The sequence below is a fragment of the Miniopterus natalensis genome, chromosome 9, assembly GCF_054644295.1.
Source record: "Miniopterus natalensis isolate mMinNat1 chromosome 9, mMinNat1.hap1, whole genome shotgun sequence".
NCBI lineage: Eukaryota > Metazoa > Chordata > Mammalia > Chiroptera > Miniopteridae > Miniopterus > Miniopterus natalensis.
In genome coordinates, this window is record NC_142089.1 from 58,749,676 (window position 1) to 58,769,366 (window position 19,691).

At 37.4% G+C, this 19,691-nt stretch overlaps 1 protein-coding gene across 2 annotated transcripts in view; it reads right to left on the minus strand.

The window, feature by feature from the left end:
• The window catches only part of DIPK1A (divergent protein kinase domain 1A), an 89,054-nt gene that overhangs the window by 18,275 nt on the left and 51,088 nt on the right, over positions 1 to 19,691 (minus strand). For both annotated transcript variants that reach the window (XM_087820591.1, XM_087820592.1), the window contains exon 2: positions 7,560 to 7,694. In XM_087820591.1, the coding sequence (XP_087676717.1) occupies positions 7,560 to 7,694 (135 nt within the window). The remainder of the gene's footprint in view (positions 1 to 7,559; positions 7,695 to 19,691) is intronic.

The following is a 19,691-nucleotide window of genomic DNA, read 5'->3' on the forward strand; positions in this document are numbered from 1 at the left end:
ATATCAATTAATCAATGTTTTCCTGAAAAATGTATAGAAGGAAAATTTCTCCCTCCCTCCCTCCCCTTTCTTTTCTTTTTTTAAAGAACCCAGCAAACTACAGAGTCAAACTGCGTAAAATTTCTTTATGATTAGGCTCCAAATAGGACTTGCTGAAATAATGAGGGAGTTAGAGATATCTATGACCAGAGAAAATGTACAGTGCAATGAGTTATATAACATTATAATTAGGTTGGTAAGAGAAAAAAAAAGAGAGAGAAAAGCACAACAGGAAAAAATGGATCCTTCCTTCCGAGCATATCTAATTAGGGTTAGTCAGTGGCTGCTCTCAGCCTCACAGATCTGCCTTGAAACAAAGAGCAGAACATGGTTCTCTTTACAACGTCCACAGGTCAACCTGGGCTTCCTGGGGTGTGCCGCCCCCACTTCACTTCCCTTCTCGGAAGTCTGAAAAGCATATTAAACATTTCACTAATCAAGGTCTAAGTAATGAATACGACAGTGGAAAGTTTAACCATACTTTTATTAAAAACAGAAAACAAGAAACTTGAATTCCAATTGCAAATCAAGGTACAATGTGCAGCACTAATCCCAGTTTTGGCTCCTCGCTTCCCAGAAATTTAAATAAATTAAGAATCCCATTAACCTTACAACACCTTTTAACAAAAATTATCCACTTATGAGAGAAAACGTCTCAGAGAAATTATAGTAATAGTCTATAGTGATTGCCAATGTTGAAATTATAATAGACTTGATTACTAAAAGAGACTAATACACAAGAGATCATAAATTATATGAAATACATACCTGATTTGTTCAACATTCTAAGTTGTTTTCTTTAAATTTACAATAAAAGGACAAAAGAGGAAAGTATATTAATTTATAGGCAGCCAAAAGGCTGTATGTAGTTCAGTGGCTACTAGTGCATGGATCTGGGAATTCTCCGATCTCATGTTAATCAGCATCTTGCTCTTTGGGATAAAAAGGCTAAGGCAAGCCAGGTTCGTAATAGAAAGGAGAAAGACGCTCCTCAGCACCTTTCCAAACTCCTTCTATTCTATAAGGCCCTGCCGAAGTTCTATGTCTTCTATGAAGCCCTTCTCTATTATTCTACCCACAGTGATCTCTCTATTCATTGAGGCCTTCTTTTTATAAATTTTTGTAGTATAAATATTTATAGCACAAACTGAATAATTTTAACCTGATGTAATGGTTTTTGGATGTGTCAATTTGGCTACTCTACAGTCCCCAGTCACTGAAGCAAACAATAATCTAGGTGTTGCTGTGAAGGTGTTTTGTAGATGTGATTAAAGTCCATAATCAACTGACTTTAAGAGAAATTATCCTAGATAGACTGGATGGGCCTGGTTCAATTAGTTGAAACGCCTTAAGAGAATTGCTGAGGCTTCCCTAATGAAGAAATGCTACCTGTGGGGAGCCACTTCAGCCCATGCCCAGAAGTTCCAGACTGTCTTTCCTAACAGCCTACCCTATAGGTTTTGGACTGGCCTCGCCAGCCCCCACAACTGGGTAAGCCAATTCCTTGTACTAAATCTCTGTCTCTCTCTCTTTTTTTTTTTTTAATTGAGATATAATTGACATATAACAGTATATTAGTTTCAGGTATATAACATAATAATTTGATATTTGTATATACAGATGCTCCTCAACGTACGATGGGGTTACATCCCAGTAAACTCATTGTAAATGGAAGATATCATTAAATCAAAAATGCATTGCCCAGCCAGGCGAGGCTCAGCGGTTGAGCATCAACCTAGGATCCAGGCGATTGGGGTTCGATTCCCAGTCAGGGCACATGCCAGGGTTGCGGGCTTGATCCCCAGTCGGAGGCATGCAGGAGGCAGCCGATCAATGACTCTCTCATCATTGATGTTTCTATCTCTCTCTCCCTCTCCCTTCCTCTCTCTGAAATCAATAAAGATATATTTTTTTAAAAATGCATTTAATACACCAAACCTACAGAACATCAAAGCTTAGCCTAGCCTACCTTAAACGTGCTCAGAACACTACATTAGCCTACAGTTAGGAAAAATCATCTAACAAAAAGCCAATAAAGTGTTGAATATCTTGTAACTTATGATGTGCATTGCTTTCACAATCATAATGTTGAAAAACCTTAAGTTGAGCCATCATAAGTTGGGGACCATCTATATTGTGAAATAATCACCACAGTAAGTCTAGTTACCATCCATCACCATACACAGTTACATTTTTTTTCTTGTGATAACTTTTAAATCTACTCTCTTGGCAGCTTTCAAATATACAATACAGTATTATTAACCTTTTAATACATGAAGTCATTTATCCTCACAACCATTTGATGAGACATGTAGTATTATTAATCCTCACTTTACAGAAGCTAAATAACTTGCCCAAGCTTATACAGCCAAGGAACAGCAAAGGCAGAACTCAAACCTGAAGCTCTTTTATTCCAATGCTTATGCTCTTAACCACTACAATAAATATGACCCCTCACAGACACAAAGGGAGAGAGAGAGGAAAAAAGACAGAGACACATATACGGAGAAGAAAGCTATGTAAGCTCAGGCAGACTATGATTTTTAAATGCAGGTAAACTGTTTATCACCATCTGTTGATTGCCTGTCATTCCTAACTCCTAAACAACAATCTCAGTTTGGAGGCAAAGTTCTGAATGGGACAGTCACAGCAATCCTCTGGAGATTTTAATTTCACTTTAATTAATAAGAAATGGAAGCAGAACATGATTCTAGCATAATTTAATGCTAATTTTACTAAAATGTGAAAATGATGAAAAAATTTTCTGAGCCTAAAGTGCATCTTTTTCTTTTTAATTTTTTTACCCCCCCTTGAGAATATGTTTATTAATTTTAGAGAGAGAGGAAGAGGAAGAGAGAGGGAGAAAGAGAGGAGACAGAGAGAGAAAAATATCAATTGGTTGCCTCCTGTATGCTCCCCAACTGGGGATGGGATCCGAAACCCAGGTAAGTGCCCTGACGGGGAATCTAATCTGCAACCTTTCTGTGTACGGGACGATGCTCCAACCCACTGAGCCACACCGGTCAGGGCCAGAAAAAAATATTTTTAAAGTATACATTAAAACTTCAAGGAGCTAGCAAGATAGTACTTGATCAAGATCTGGGAGGAAATAAGATCCCAGGAAGAAGAGCCTAGATTTTGTGGCTGAATTGCCCTCCATAAGACTGTGTATTTCGATCTTACGGAAGATCAAAATCTAGTTCAGTCCCTACCAAGGCTGGGGTCCTGGCTCACCATGCTTTAGGCTGAGACCCTGAAGGGCCGAACCTCAGGGGTAAAAGTGAACTAAAAGAACCTCAGAGAGGTGAGCTGACTCATAGCCTCTTTTTCCCTGGGGATTTTGCTGATACTGGGCATGAGCAGAGATCTGAGAACCAGAGCTGCTGCTGGGGATAAGAAACCAGCGAGCTTTTATAGGAAACTAAGGGAGCCTCAAGCGTACAGACAGTTATCCTGTTGGGATATTTGCCAAGTCCTGAGACTTTACAGAATGGAGGCTAAAAATCTCATTGGAGGGCCTTTGAAAAGCAGAGCAGACTTTTTGGCAGTCTCACGAGATACAGACTAGAGTTATGAACTTGCTAGAGTGAGAAACCCCAATGAATTCCCAGGCTCGCAGTTAAAGTCCCGAGAGGGATAGGCTTGTACAATGGGGATGAGCCAAAAATAGCCTGGGCTTTACTAGAGGTGCAACCCAGCCTCCAGTCGGAAAAGCCCATGGTCGGATTAAGATGATCAGCTACCATTATAACTACCTACTAGAAGAAAGGGAAACTATCTGGAGGCATATATAAAAAACTACAGGGCACGCCAAACACAAAATGACAAGACCAAAACCAAGAGATAAATATGGACAACAGAAACAGATCCACAGATGATCCAGATAATGGAGTCATCCAAAAAGTATTTTAAAATAACTACATTCATGTTCAAGTAAACTTGAAAAAAGGTAGAGAAAATAAATAAAACAATATAAAATTTCAATAGAGAATTGAAACATATTTAAGAGAATTAGGAAGACAATATGGCAGTTCTTCGAAAAGTTAAATATAGAATTACCGTATGATTCAGCAATTCCTCTTCTAGGTATACACCCAAACGAACTGAAAGCAGGAACTCAAACATGTACTTGCACACCAATGTTCATAGCAGCATTATTTACAATAGCCAAAAGGTGGGAACTACTCTATAGGTGATCCTTGAACAACATGAATTTAAATTGCACAGGTCCACTTATATGTGGTTTTAAAAAAGCTTTCATTTAGACTTTAAAAATATTTTTTCAGGCTCAACATTGCTAATCATCAGAGAGATGCAAATTAAAACCACAGTGAGGTATCACTTCACACCTGTCAGAATGGCTCCATCAACAAATCTACAAACGACATGCGCTGGCGAGGGTGCGGAGAAAGGGGAACCCTAGTCCACTGCTGGTGGGAATGCAGACTGGGGCAGCCACTATGGAAAACATAGTGGAGGTTCCTCAAAAAATTAAAAATGGAGCTGCTTTTTGACCCAGTGATTCCACTCGTAGGAATGTATCCTAAGAATCCTGAAACATTAATCAGAAAGAATATATGTACCCCGATGTTCATAGCAGCGCAGTTTACAATAGCTAAGATGTGGAAACAGCCCAAGTGCCCATCAGTAGATGAGTGGATAAAAAAGCTGTGGCACATTTACACCATGGAATACTATGCAGCTATAAAGAAGAAGGACCTCGTACCTTTTGGGACAGTATGGATGGACCTGGAGAATATTATGCGAAGCGAAATAAGTCAAGCAGAAAAAGACAAACATCACATGATCTCGCTTATATGTGGAATCTAAAGAACTTAATAAACTGATGATCAGAATAGATTCAATGACATGGAAGCATGGACCAGACTGATAAATCTCAGAGGGATGGAGGAGGGCGGGTGGGTGTAGGGAGAGAGATTAACCAAAGAATTTATATGTGTATATGCACAACCCAAGGACATGGACAATGGTGTGGAGAGGGACTGGGGAGGAAGATGGGAAGGGGTGGAATGGGTCATTGGGGAGAAAAAGGGACATCTGTAACATTTTAAACAAAAATAAACACACACACAAATAAATAAAAAATAAAATAAAATTTAAAAAATTAAAAAAATAAAATACTATGACTCAAGCAACAAAAAAATAAAATAAAATAGAAAATAAAAATAAAATATTTTTTCTGCTTGCTTTTTTTAGTTCTAATCAGACAATTCCTAAGCAGTATTAGTATTGTCTTAGTACTACTGATTTTAGTACTACCAGTTTTGGTAAGTTTTAAAAACATAATTCCCAAATGCAGAGAAACTACTCTTTTTTTTTTTAACCAGCCTTAGAGAAAAGGAATAATTTTTCATTTTCAACTTTTAGTAAGATAAGCATTATTATGCTAGAATTATATTTTACTTCTATTTCTTACCTATTAAAATAAAATTAAAGGAAAAAAATGAGGTACTTCAACTATAATTCACTCATAACAACATGTACCAACATATACCTTACATTTTTAAAGGTTATTGTATTTATGTAAGATAAAAACATAGCTATTTCATTTTCGCTTAATTTGTTAGGACAGTAGTTCCAACATCACCAGGTGATGTTAATAGGTCTTCCTGGGAGGGTTGTGTTGGGGATAGACTTTTTCCCTAATCAAGATGCACAACGCACATTAGTATTTGCTTTTTCTGGACATGCACAGTGCACATTAGTATATTAAAGATCTTGAGAAGTCCTTAGTGAAGTCCGCTATTTACCTTTGTTTAACTCTCTTTTTTCAAATATACCTGATGGAAACCTTTTATCCACGAAATGTCTTTTAATGTGCCCCCCAGGCACCTAGTTTGAGAAAGGTCGCCTAAAGAAGGGAAATAAACATTTCAAATAGTATTGGTTATTTGTTATTATAGTTGATAATATAACTTTTGCTTCTTTCTTCTTCATTGAAAGTGAGTTTCGTACGTTTTTTTGTTAGCTTTATCAAACTTTAACTTTCTTTGTCAGCCTTTTCTGACATGGGGTAGCAGAAAGAGTATGAGCTTTATATAGAGACAGAATTAGGATCAAATTCTGGCTCCACCATCAGAGGCAGATTCTTCTCCCTCTGAGTGGCATTTCTTTATTTGTAAAATGGGCGTGGGGTGGGGGTCTTTCATAGTTTTATGTTACTTTACATGGTCTGACCCCAGAGGTTCCTCCTATCTTAAAATTTCTCAAGGATCTAGACTGACCAGTTGGAATGGACATAAGATTGAACCTTGATTTGGGACACTCCTTTGTTAATGAAGTCCTCTGCTTTTTAAAAATTTTATTTATTAATTTGAGAGAGAGATAGGTAAGGGGAGGGGGGAGAGAGAGAGAGAAACATCGACCTTTTATCCCACCAACTTATGTATTCACCGGTTGATTCTTGTCTGTACCCTGATCAAGGATGGAACCCACAACTGTGGTGCACTGGGAGGATGTGCTAGCTACTGAGCTACCTGGCCAGGGCCTCCCTTGCTTCTTATACTTTTTATATTAGTAATTCCTCCCTTGTCTAGTTAAGAGGCTGTAATACTCCTGAGGAGTAATTTTTTTTTTTTTTTTAAATCCTGACTGATAGAGTACCTAGAGTAAAATTGAGTTTTATTTTTTTACAATTTTGGAAAGCTCAGATCTCCCTGTCTTATGTTCTTGTAACATTTCCTATTGTAATGCTTATATTACCTTACTGTTATTACTCATTTTCTTCCCTCCTATAAGTTTGTAATATCAGGATGTCTTGTCTCCAGCTATATGCACACACTTAGCACCACTGGCCTGGGTTAAGAGTAACCACTCAATAATTATATAACCCTTAATAAGTTATAATAATTGGAACCCCAAAAATCATTATTAGCAAAAATATAATTCTCAGGTAAATGTTTTATTTACATCAGAATATATTACCATAAAACAAGGAATTAAATTTACTTATCCTCAAACATTTAAAATATAAGTGCTATGGTACCAATAATTACTACTAGAAATCTTAGACTGATAGAGCGATCTTCCTGAGATATAGCCAAACATTAGGATAGAAATTAAATAATAAATAAACTTATATGCTTTATAGATAAATTTCTTGTATTCAAGAATGACTCCATTTATTTGAAAGATGTGTTCTGGAAAAATTGCCTGTACATATCACTTTCAAACTGTAAGCATTATAAAAACCCCATCTGATTAGAGTAAACCAAACTTCAAGTATATTTGAAAAATAAAATACCCTGTTTGTAATGAGGATGCTCTCACACTAGTCTGTGTTATATATTTGGACTTCTGAATATTAGATTTTCCTAAGTGGGGAATTGTCCTACTAACTTTGTCATATCAAAATGCTAAGAAGTTCAGCAAAACTCTAAGGTCGAATTAACTTTTACGTTTTGAAAATATTATTAAATATATTAGAAGTAAATATAATGTTATTAATATAACCTATCAATCTAGGTTTTTCCATATACCAGGAAATAAAAAATACTTACTATTATTTTCTTACAGTCCTTTCCTCTGCATAGTTCTGTATAGGTGGAGTATTGCACATATATAATCCAGCTTCCAACAAAAACCACCAACCAGGAAAAGAAGAGATATTTCATCCGCACATATGAGAAGCGAGCCTGTGAGTAAAAGAGCACATAACAATCATTCATTCAGCACCAAGTCAGCATTCACTGTCCTAAAACGTGATTTTTTCCCCACTTCTTAGAAGAACTCACTATATACTCTAGGCTTTCATATGGCAATTCTCCTAGAACAAAGTGTACTTTCACTGAGTTCAAACAGTCTGGTCTTAGAAAAGGAAGCTCCATGGTCCTGCCAACGAAAAGAGGAACAAAATACCCTTTAAAATGTATAACCTTTCAAATACCACCAGTATTGAAAGCTACTTATTAAGCACAAGCACGTGCACCATGCTATCCTGGGCACCCTGTAAGGTCAGGTAAAGAGAGACACAATTCCTATTTACTACAAACTTACAGAAGACTGTTTCAAATAAGAATCTTAAAGTTATTTATGGATAATCATGATAAAAATAATTGTTTTTAAGAAGTAAGAATTTGGTTAGTTGTCCAATGCCTCACAGTCGTGTAACTATTTAAACTATTTCCCTACTGTATTCACTAAAGCCTTATGTTCCTTCTATTCAACCAGCCAAATGCTTCACCTAATAGATATTCCGGAAAGTTGAGAATGTTACAACTTTTAAAGGAGAAATGAATGGAGAAGAAAAGTTAGGACAGATAAAGAACACATTACTTCTTGCATGTCGGCTTGTAAAGCTGCACAATAGGATCATCTTTGCATTGTTTTGCTCCCAGTGCTCTGGTATCTAATTGCAACTTGGGCCGGCTGCTACCTTTTCTCCATCAACCTGTCAATAAAAGACTGCAGCCACCACTCTAATGCTAATAGGTGTCCCTGTCTGGGGTTCAGTAAAAGGAGAAACTTTATTCAGGTGAACAGTTTGCAAACCAGGGAAACACAGCCACCAGTGGAAATCCAAAGTTCCCCTCTACCACAAAGGGGAGGCTGGCTTATATAGAGCATGTGCTTGCCCTAGTTCTAGATTGGTCCATTTTTATGCAAATGAGAAACCCAAATTTGCTATTTGATTGGTTCAAATAGTAGTGTTCTGGTTGTTTGGAATCTTGAGTTTTGATTGGTTGTTATTGAGCTGCTCTGATTGGTCAGTAAAGATGCAAAGGAGCCCAGCTGGGCGTAGCTCAGCAGTTGAGCATCGACCTAGGATCCTGGCGATCAGGGTTCGATTCCCAGTCAGGGCACATGCCCGGGTTGAGGCCTGCAGCTGATCAATGACTCTCTCATCATTGATGTTTCTCTCTCTCTCTCTCCCTCTCCCTTCCTCTCTCTGAAATCAATAAAGATATATTTAAAAAAAAAAAAAAAGATGTAAAGGAGGCTACAAATGTGCAGCTCCAACTGGATGGAGCAGCTGTCTGCTGTTGGTTGAAATATAATTCCAGAAACTTCTTTATAAGGTACAGCTCAGGCAGCAGAAACTCAGTACAAGAGACTGGCAGCTCAGTCTGAGGCACTTCCCTGATACACAGTGTGCAGTGAGAGGCTTCTACAAACAATGGCTGTTAGACTCCAGTTATAAATTTGGGCCCTGTTAACCACAGGAGTCCTTTTTGGCAGGTACATTCCTTCTTGGGGTCAACAAATCACATATCAAACAGTTTAATCTTCTATTGGCAGTTGGTCAAGATAATTTGACATTTCTTTTTTGGTCTGGAGTTCCAATGGTCTGGTTTTATACATTAAAATTTAGGACTATGGGGGGAACTGAGCAGAATAAATTAAAGATATGTTAACAAACAACAAAAAGCTAGTTTTGCTTTTAAAATCACAAGCCAGTTTCTCACACTGGGCAACAGTAGGATACTGTGAGTACTGTGAGCATACAATGAAAGCAGAAAGAGATGAAAGAGACATAAAAGTGCACCTGCAGAAGACAATGAGTGCAAAGGAAAAAGAGACTCAGGAAATACTGAATTCAGTTGGCCCTATTTATGGTTTAGATATCAGTCTTTGTCAGGTTAACAGATGGTGAATCCCATTACCAAAAAGCTCAAGTACAACAAATTCACAGTTAAAAAATAGGTCTTTAAGCTTTATTATTTTAATTTTATTAAAATATTAAAAAATGTCTTTTAATGCAAGGTATTTTTGTATACTCTAAATGAATCCAGTAAAAAGAAAATTCAGAAAATTCCAACTTAACATCACATAAAGGACAATAGGGGGCATATACCAAGGGGTTTGTTTTGAAGACATTTAAGATTATTTGGCCCTAATTAGAGGTCTGGTCATCAGATAGAAATGGATACATAATAGTATTATGAGTCTTAAATATGACCAAATGACATACCTATAGAACATAAGTACATTCCTAGGCACATAAAAAAATACTCAACAAATGTTAGCTAAATTAACATGCAAGGCACTAAGCAAAAAGCCAATAATGCTGTCATTATGACTTGGTCACCACCTTCTTTTTTGAACTTGCCAAGAAGAAAACTGAATCTGAATCTGATCGAGCCTTTAGCTCCAACTACCAGTTTACAGGACATTCAGGAGACAGAGGAACATAAGCGAAACTTAAGTAAGTGACACTATTAGGATACAATCAGCAAACTCCAGGCTGTGGGAAACGCTGCAACACACAACCCAGTTTCTTCAAGAAATAAATTATAAGGTGGAAAATCAAGAGAGGATGGGAAGAACTAAAGATTAAAAAATATTTAAGAAATAAAACAAATAATCACAATATGTATATCTTTTTTAGTCCTGATTCAAATGAAAATATGTGGGGGAAATGATATTTATGAGATAAATATTTGAAAACTGATAGGATACTTGATGATATTAAGGGATCATTTTAATATTCAGGTATGATAAGGGTCTGTGGTAATGTTTAAAGAAAAGAGGCCTGATACTTCAGAGATAGATATTGAAATATTTATCAAAGAATTGATATATCTGGAATTTGCTTCAAAATAATATGGGAAGGGAAAAGTATGGGAAGTATGGTTGAAACAAATTGGCCATGAGTTGATAATTGATCAAGCTGGGTGATGGGTTCATGCCTTCTTTTGTATGTTTTTCTCTACTGATTTAAAAATCTTTATATTGCACAATAAAACACACTGCCACACCAGGACACCACCTTCGCACACGTTCATTCAGCAACTATCTACTGACTGTCTACTAGGTGCCAGGTACTGCCTTGGGCACTTTCAGCGCATCTCCAGTTAGGAACAAACACATAACAAATCTACCATACAAGAGTCCTTTATTTTTATTGTAAAAATATATATATTTTAATTGATTTCAGAGAGAAGAAGCGAGAGGGAGAGAGAGGTAAGAACATCGGTGAGAGACATCAATGGCTGCCTCCTGCATGCCCCCTACTGGGGATTGAGCCTGCAACCCAGGCATGTGCCCTGACGAGGAATCGAACTAGTGACCTCCAACTAAGCCACACAGGCTGGGCACAAGTACCCTTTAAATAGTTAAAAGTGTAATTTGAAGGACCACAGAATGGCATAATTTTACTTTTAGAAGTCCAATCTTATATTAAGTTAATATTTTACAGAATTTTTTTGAGACAGGGCTTTAAAACAAGATTAATTTCAATTCATTTAGTAAAACAACCAGGGAAAACATGACACTATTTATTTTTTCCTCCTCATGCCTTGTTCCACAGCAGGAATAAGTCACTGAGTAAAGGAAAAACAACACAGATCCTACTGGTGAGCAGGGTTCTCACTCAGTATTCAAGATTTGGCCCTCTCTTACCTTCTTCTAGACACCCACCTAAAAAAGTTTAGTGATGTCCAATGCCCTTTAGATTCTCCATCAATAATTTTTATTTCGGTTTCTGTACAAATGTTCAATAAAACTACCATAAAATTCTTTCTAATGCATAGTAAGCTTAGTAGATTTTGAAGCTAAGACTTACATTTCTCTCTCCTGCGTATCTAATTTAATAAACTGAAATCATTTTGCTTTTCTATAAAACTCAAATAGCTACACTTTTATTTACTCTGGCATGTTTAAACTGGAAAACATCCTGTGAACTGGCTTGCCCGCTGAGTGCTCGTCATGATACAGAATGCCAAAAATTTTGGAGAGGAAGTTAGATTAATGACGTTCCCAGCAGGGCACTGGGCCTCACCTGTTGTAGACATAATGACAAAAGGAGTGAAACGTAATTTTATTCCAGCATGCCATGGAAAATAACGAGGATTTTGGTGTAACAAGGACCTTCAGGTGTCCTCTAATGTCTACAGATCCTGCTAGTTCATTGATTGAAGAAAAACATCCATAAATGACATATGTAGCTATTAACTAATTTTACTGCCCTGTGTGGCACTCACTAAAATGTTTCCAGTGGTCTGTTCCGTACCAATTACCTAGACAGTTTGGTCTTTGATTAAGAAATGCAGTTATTGTTTCTGACCTTTTTATTTATGTTCAACTATTGAACTACCCAAAATACTGCCTAGCAGCATTCCTATTCTGCTGATTTTGTGTTAGCTACTAATGGTGCACTGCTTTATTCCAAATTAGGATCCTGAAAAGCATGCTAAGAATTTTAGTAAATATACTGCGGCAGTGATTCTCAACTGGAGTCAATTTTGTCTCCTGGGGAACTCCTGGCAATGGCTGGAGATAATGTTTGTTTCACAACTGGGGAGTGCTACTGGAATCTTGTAGGTACAGGGCAGAGAAGCTGCTAAACATCCCACAATGAACAGAAAAGCCACCTCACCTCCAACAACAATAAAGAATTATCTGGCCCAAATGTCATTAGTGCTAAGGTTGAGAAGCCTTGTATTATGGTTACGTGATAAAATGAAAAAAATTATGGGTTGAAAGAATCAAACTTATATGACACTATCATTTTATTTTAAATTAGTCTTTAAAGCATAAAGTACTGCTAATTATAAAAATATAACATCTGTCTGGAAATAACAGTTAGAAGCAGTTCTTTATAACGAGTAAATGTGTAGCAATATCTTATTATAAATTTAAAAAATCACTGGAGATGGAAAAGATATAAATGATGAAACAAACTTTCTTTACCAATTCCACTCTAAAGAACAGTAACACTTGTTTTACTTACATTACAAGTTTCAAAAATACGCATAAAGAGACAACACATCAAATTTTAGCCATTTAAGGCTATTACTTATCTACTTCATATTCAATATCTTTCATAAACATATAAAACACAAAGTCCCATTTATTTTACCCCTAAATACTCCCTACATGGATGTTCTTAATGTTAAGTATGGAAGAAAAATATCCATCATATTTCTACTTTTACCCACAAATAATTTAACATATTTAGTGGACTTAAAAACTCAGGAAACACAACTGATAAAGTTATTACTTGCTAAATGCAAAATCATTTCATCATTTCATAGAAAAAGCTGAGAGACATGTTTGTCCATTTTATTCAAATTTTTAAATTAGCAGTTATTTCTTATTGTTATATTGACAACATTGCAGCTAGATGAGTTTTACAGTATATTTAAAAGTAGTCCGGCTGCAAAAACTAGAGTTATGCCCGGCCGGGCGTGGCTCAGCGGTTGAGCATCGACCTAGGATCCAGGCGATCGGGGTTCGATTCCCAGTCAGGGCACATGCCCGGGTTGCGGGCTCGATCAGTGACTCTCTCATCATTGATGTTTCTCTCTCTCTCTCCCCCTTTCCTTTCCTCTCTCTGAAATCAATAAAGACATATTAAAAAAACCCCAAAATTAAAAAACACACACAACTAAAGTTACAATTATTGACACATATCCCCAAATATAACTTTACCCTTTCTTTAAATAAATTCTAGATATTTACAGCAATAATAATTTTGAAAACGATGCTAGCTATAAAAAAATATGAGGAAACCATTTAATAAGGTAAATATTTACTGTATATCACAACACATGCTGATAAATTTTATTTGAAATGGACCCAGCTTCCCTAAAGAATGCTTCACTGCTAGTTAGAGGGCTATTAAGAAGAATATCTAAATGTACCAAATTTAAACTAGCCTACTGATAATTTCCACAAACATCAAAAACCACTTGTGATAATCAAAGAAACATAGAAAAAGAACTTTAATGCCATTCCAAGCTAGCAAGGAAAACTTTAAGTTTATATGTTAAAAAAAAATGAAAATAAAGGTTATAAAATTGTACACACTCCCTAGTTTGTCTTGAACATGAAAACACTTTTTTATCACAAGACTTTAGAGAGAAATTCCAAAGGGCATTATTGGTCTCCTGGTCAGAGTTTTAGCATTCTTCATCTTTCTAACAGGTGAATTTTCACATTTACCGGAAGAATCCTAGCTGTTCTCTGATCTAAATTCTAAAGGTTTTATTTGTACGAGCATATTCTCTGTTTTGATTTTATTGAAACTCTAGAATTAAAATTCCAATGAGGAGCACATAATTTTCACATTTTCTCTGAATCCTGGTTCAGATTTCTTATGCTTAGAGATTGGCAGCATCAAAAATGCAAGAGCACTTGGGGAATTAGTTGTATCGGGTCATCCTTAAGCCTGTGGCTAGTTTCAACAGTAGTGTCAAAGTATGCAAAAATGCTCATGGTATACTGGTGGGATTATCGGTGATTTCTACTTTTCTTCTCTATTACATAGATTTTCTATAATGAATATGTACTACTTTTTTAATGGGGAAAAAATGACCTTTGTATATAGATGCTTTGCATATCTATTTAAAATATATCTCTAGGATCTAGAAGTCTCCTGGTTGCTGTTTAAAGATTTTTTTTACTATAAAATGTCATTCATATAGAATTATTTAAAATATATAACTTAAATTATAATTAGAAAGCAAATAACCATGTAACTAGTACTTGGGTTAAGAAATAAAATTTTTCTAGTGCCTTCACTGACCCCCATGTACCCTTTGCCAATAAAGGGTTAATTTTAACATGCTTGAAACTTCTATGACAATCATTTATGCGCTTTTCAAAGTAGATTAATCACTGATCATGTCTGTCTAAAATATCTGATGTCCACTGCTCTTGAACTTTACAGAATAGAAGCATACAGCATATATTTTACTGACTAGCATTTTTCAGCATTAAACTAAGATTCATCCACACTGATTGCATATAGCCATAGTTTGTTCATTTTCTTTGCTATGGAATACTCCACTGTCTGATTTTTTTTTTTTTTTAATCCTCACTCGGGGATATTTTTTCCATTGCTTTTCAGAGAGAGTGGAAGGGAGAGAGAGAGAAACATCAACGTGAGAGACACATCAATCGGTTGCCTCCTGCACACACCCCAACCAGGGCTGGGGATTGAGCCTGCAACCAGGCCGGAATCGAGCCTGGGACCCTTCAGTCTCAGGCCAACACTCTAACCACCAAGCCAAACTGGCCAGGGCCCCTGCCCAATTTTTTATTAAGCAATTTACTTCATTTTGTACACAATCAATATATAAATTTTAAAATGTATACCCTTTTCTTCAACTTGTCAGAAAAAAATATCCCATAATAAAGAGCCACAATCTATGCCTGACTCCATGAGAGACATTCTGTATGTCTCATATACTTTATCCACTGCTCCTAGAAATTATGGACTCAGAAAGTCTCAAAAAGAGACAGTAAGAACATACAGTTCAACCATACGCTGAGGTGATATGAGGCCCAGAACGGTTAAACGGTTTTGGCCCTAAGTCAGGTGTGCCAGGAGAAAGTCTAAAGGCATCACATGGGAAATGTCATAGAATTCCCTGGGGGTATGTGTGCAACTTTATTTCTTAGCCAATGAGGAAATGACTTTTCCCACCAAAAGCTGAAGTCTGTAGTCCTCACTTCGCTGCTGCTTTAGGGAACACAGTCCAGGCACATGTTTCAGAGTGCTGCAAGGCCCAGAAAACATCAAAGCTACCCCAGGATTAAAAGAGAAGGTACGCAGAAGGCTTCTAATGAACAAGTAGACAGCTGGCATTTTACAGAGCATATGGGAGGCAGGTGCAGCCTCTATTAGCACTCTACTTAGGAGGAACATTAGCATTTGTGGCAGCAAATGATAAGAACTCTGTCATCGGGTTCTTCAACAACCCAGTGCACAAGGACAGGGGTTAAGAAAGCTAAGTGTTCCAGTTTTCTTGCTGTATAACAAACTATCCCCAAAGTTAGTGGCTTACAACAATAATTTATGTCTTTCATGGTTCTGAGGGTTGGCTGGACTCAGCTCATCAGTTATCTCAAGTTTTTCATGCATTTGTGGCTAGGGCTGGAGTCATGTGATGAAGCACAGACTGGGTGAGACCTGCAGATGGCTTCTTCATTCACATGCCCAGTCCCTCGGCTGCGATGCCTGGAACTGCTTCATGGGGCCAAACTTCTTCAGAGACCGGTGCTCAGGGAAGCCGGGCCTCTTACACCATTGCTGGCTTCCCACTGACCACGGTGGGGCTGCAGCATTTCTGCCACACTCCTGTGGTTACAGGGGGCCACATCAGATTGAATGCGGGGGGCACTCCGTAGGGTGTGCGTACCAGGAGGCGTGGTTCACGGAAGGGTCATCTTTGGAGACTAGCTACACTCCAGGATAGGGTCAGCAAAGCAGGGTCTAGGGGTGTGGAGAGAAGCACTGAGGAGGTCCCAGCCAAACAGAGACAATCTTCTTGGGCATTCTGATGAAGGGTTCTTCCTTCTTCCTTAGTGGGGAAGAACCGGAAATTGCAATTAAAATTAATTAATAGTATGTGTAGTTGTATCTATTTATGTTTAAAGTTGACTGAATGTAGCTCTCCTTCCATCATGGGCTCAGTCACTATCAACAAATCTTTAGCTTCTACACTCAAAGTCTCGAGTTAAACAGCTGCTTGGGATGTGGTTACAGATATGTTTCTGAATCAGAGTCACATCATCTTATTTCAGTTTAGATTCTGGCACCCAGAAAGGGGCAAGTCGAGTGTCCAGTTTCTCCTTTTAGTTGGCCAGAGGCACCATGCCACGTCTAAAACTTGCTAAAACATACAATAGCCACATGCAAATCTTACACGGGAATCCTAGTTGGCACTTAAATTCACTAACAATTCACTTACCAGAAATAAAGTTTAGCTACGTTTTTACCTAAACTTAGATTAAAAAGCATAGTCCCTTTAACCTTCGGCTTCTAAAGCATATTTTAGGGCAAATATATTTGAAATAGCTACTTATAAGGTGGTACAACCTAATTAACATTACATAATTTTCAACACAGTTTTGAATCCTGGAGTATCCAGAGGCTAACTGATTATAATTTAGATTAAACTCGATCATTGTAAAGACACTTTAAAAAGAAATTAATTTTAATTAATATTCTGTGAGGTTAATGGAGGAGGCTGCTGAGTTCCAAAGCTTCTTTCCCCTCATTCGGGTGACTTCTAGACACAGTGGCAGTTAAATATTGAAACCTAACCTCCTTCTCATACACAAGAAAAACGGATGTGTAGGTTCAAATACTGGGGTGGCTAGAGAAGGGGTGGGGGAGGCTATTCACCTCTGTGTAACAGCACTCTGCCTTTGTCACTGAAAACACTGTGGTTGCTCAGGAAATGTGATCCCAAAGGAGCGACTGTTCCTATGGCCTGAGAGTCAGGGAGGAGATTCTACTCCATCGGTTGGTATCCTGCCGTGGACTTCCAGGGGCCCCAGAGCAACTTTAAGAACACAACAGGTTGGTGGCCCGGCTGGTGTGGCTCATGGCCCAGGGGTTGAACGTGGACCCGTGAACCAGGCAATCACGATTCCATTGGGAGTCAGGGGCACATGCCCGGACTGTGGGCTCCATCCCCAGGAGGGGCGTGCAGGAGGCAGCTGTTCGATGATTCTCTCATCACTGATGTTTCTATTTCTCTCTCCCTCTCCCTTCCTCTCTCTGAAATTAAAGAAGAAAAAAAAGAATGCAACAGGTTGGGATGTGTCCATTGAATCAGCCATTTCTGAAGGTAAACTCTTAATTCGTTAAGCAATTAAAACATAAGTGACGTGTAAAATGGTAACTACATCAGAGTCAGTGAATCTCAATTTTACTTTTTTCTCATCAAAGTGCTTTAATGCCAGAAAACAGTACATGTTCAGTGTAGAAAAAAATGGACAATAGAGTATTATGTAATTTTATAAGATAAATAAGTCCAACAATATAATGTACAGCGCAGCTAACAATACTATCTGGTATATTTGAAAGTTGTTAAGAGAGTAGGTCTTAAAAGTCCTCATCACAAGAAAAAAAATTTATAAATATGTGTGTGATGGATGTTAATTAAACTTACTGTGGTAATCATTTCACAATATATACATATATCAAACCATGTCATACATCTAAAACTAGTAAAATGTTATATAGCAATTATATCTCAATAAAAAACAAGACAAAAAAGTTACGTAAAAAAATGATGCAGTGTGGTATATTTTTTCTAGTTGTTTTCTATTAGTATAAATATGGAAAACACATTATCTTTTAAGGAAAATAATTGGGATCATATAATAAGTATCATTTATCTCTTTTTTCACTTAAGATACTATAAACATGTTCCTAAGCTAATAAATAGTCTTGATATTTGAAAAAATATTTAAATGGATGTATAACATTTAACATTATGGGTGTGGCACAATTTATTTAACCCTATCTCTATCGTTGGACATTTTTACTGTTTCCAATATTGTGCTACAATAATACTAACAATACTATTAATGAGAGCCAATATTTATTAGTGCTACTTGGTACCAACCATTTTAAGCACTTTCTACATATTAATTTACTTAACCTTCATAAAGAATCTATGATCTACGATCTGATGTAGTAAATTGGTCAGGGTTGGAAAACTAAAGCCCACGAGCCAAATCCAGACTGCCACGTGGTTTTGTAAATAGTTTTATTGGAACACAGCCACCCCATTCGCTGATGTATTGTCTAAAGTTGCTTTCATGCTATAATGGCAGAGCTGAGTGCCTGCAACAGAGACCAGATGGCCAGCAAAGCCAAAAATATGCTGAACCTTGGATTACAAATATTCATTCCCTCCCTCTGCCCCACTCTCCCTGCCCTGCTCTCCCTGCCTCACTGTTGTTGGGCTTAGTCATGTGACTTGCTTTGGTCAATGTTTGTTAATAGATGTGATGCAAAGAAAAGTATACAACTGGATTTCTTGTACTTCAGACCCTGCTTGGGGAAGAGCAGGTCCCAGAAGAGTAAGTGACACTATAGCCCACCTGAACCAAACCCATGGCCTGGAGCCAAGCCTACCCTAAAAAAGCTGATTCCCAGCTGACCTGTAGATGGATGAGTAAGAAATAAATGCTCCTTGTATGTCACTGAGTTTCGGGCACTGCTGTGGTGGCTAACAGATCCTGGAGGGGGTTACTGCACTCTCTGTACAAGAACTCTATGAGTAGGGAGCTCTTCTTCATTTTACAGATGGAGAAACTGATAAGCCTACAGGAATTAAGCAAGGCTACACTAACAAGAAGCAGAAGGACCAGGATTTGAATTGAGGCAACCTGGCTTCAGAGCCTGTACTTGCTCTACTCCACTGTCTATTGCATTCAATATATAAATATTTGCCTGAGCTTTTGACTATTTCTTCAGGAGGGATTTTAGTAAGCGAAATTTCTAGGTCAAAGCCTATATGGTTTTAAAAGGTTTACGCTGTTACACTGCTTTCCAAAATGTTTGCAACAATGAACATTCATTGGTTTTTCCAATGCGCTTCTTTTTTTACCTTCCCCAGCATCCAATTCTATAGGCAATTACAGCTTTAGTTTCATTTCTTTGGCAGTGGCCTTGGCTTTTTATATATTCTTTGCATCTTTAGCACTAGATTTGGCAAAAGTCCTAGTATACCTAGACCCGTGGAAAACTGAATAGCGCGGATGAACAATAACCTCAGAATTTCTTTCTTTAAAAAAGTTTTTTTTAACTTATTGATTTTAGAGAGAGAGGAAGGAAGAGGGAGAGAGGGAGAAACATTGATTTGTTGTCCCACTTACTTAAGCATCATTGGTTGATTCCTGCACGTACCCTGACTGGGGATCAAACCGCAAACAACCTTGGAGTA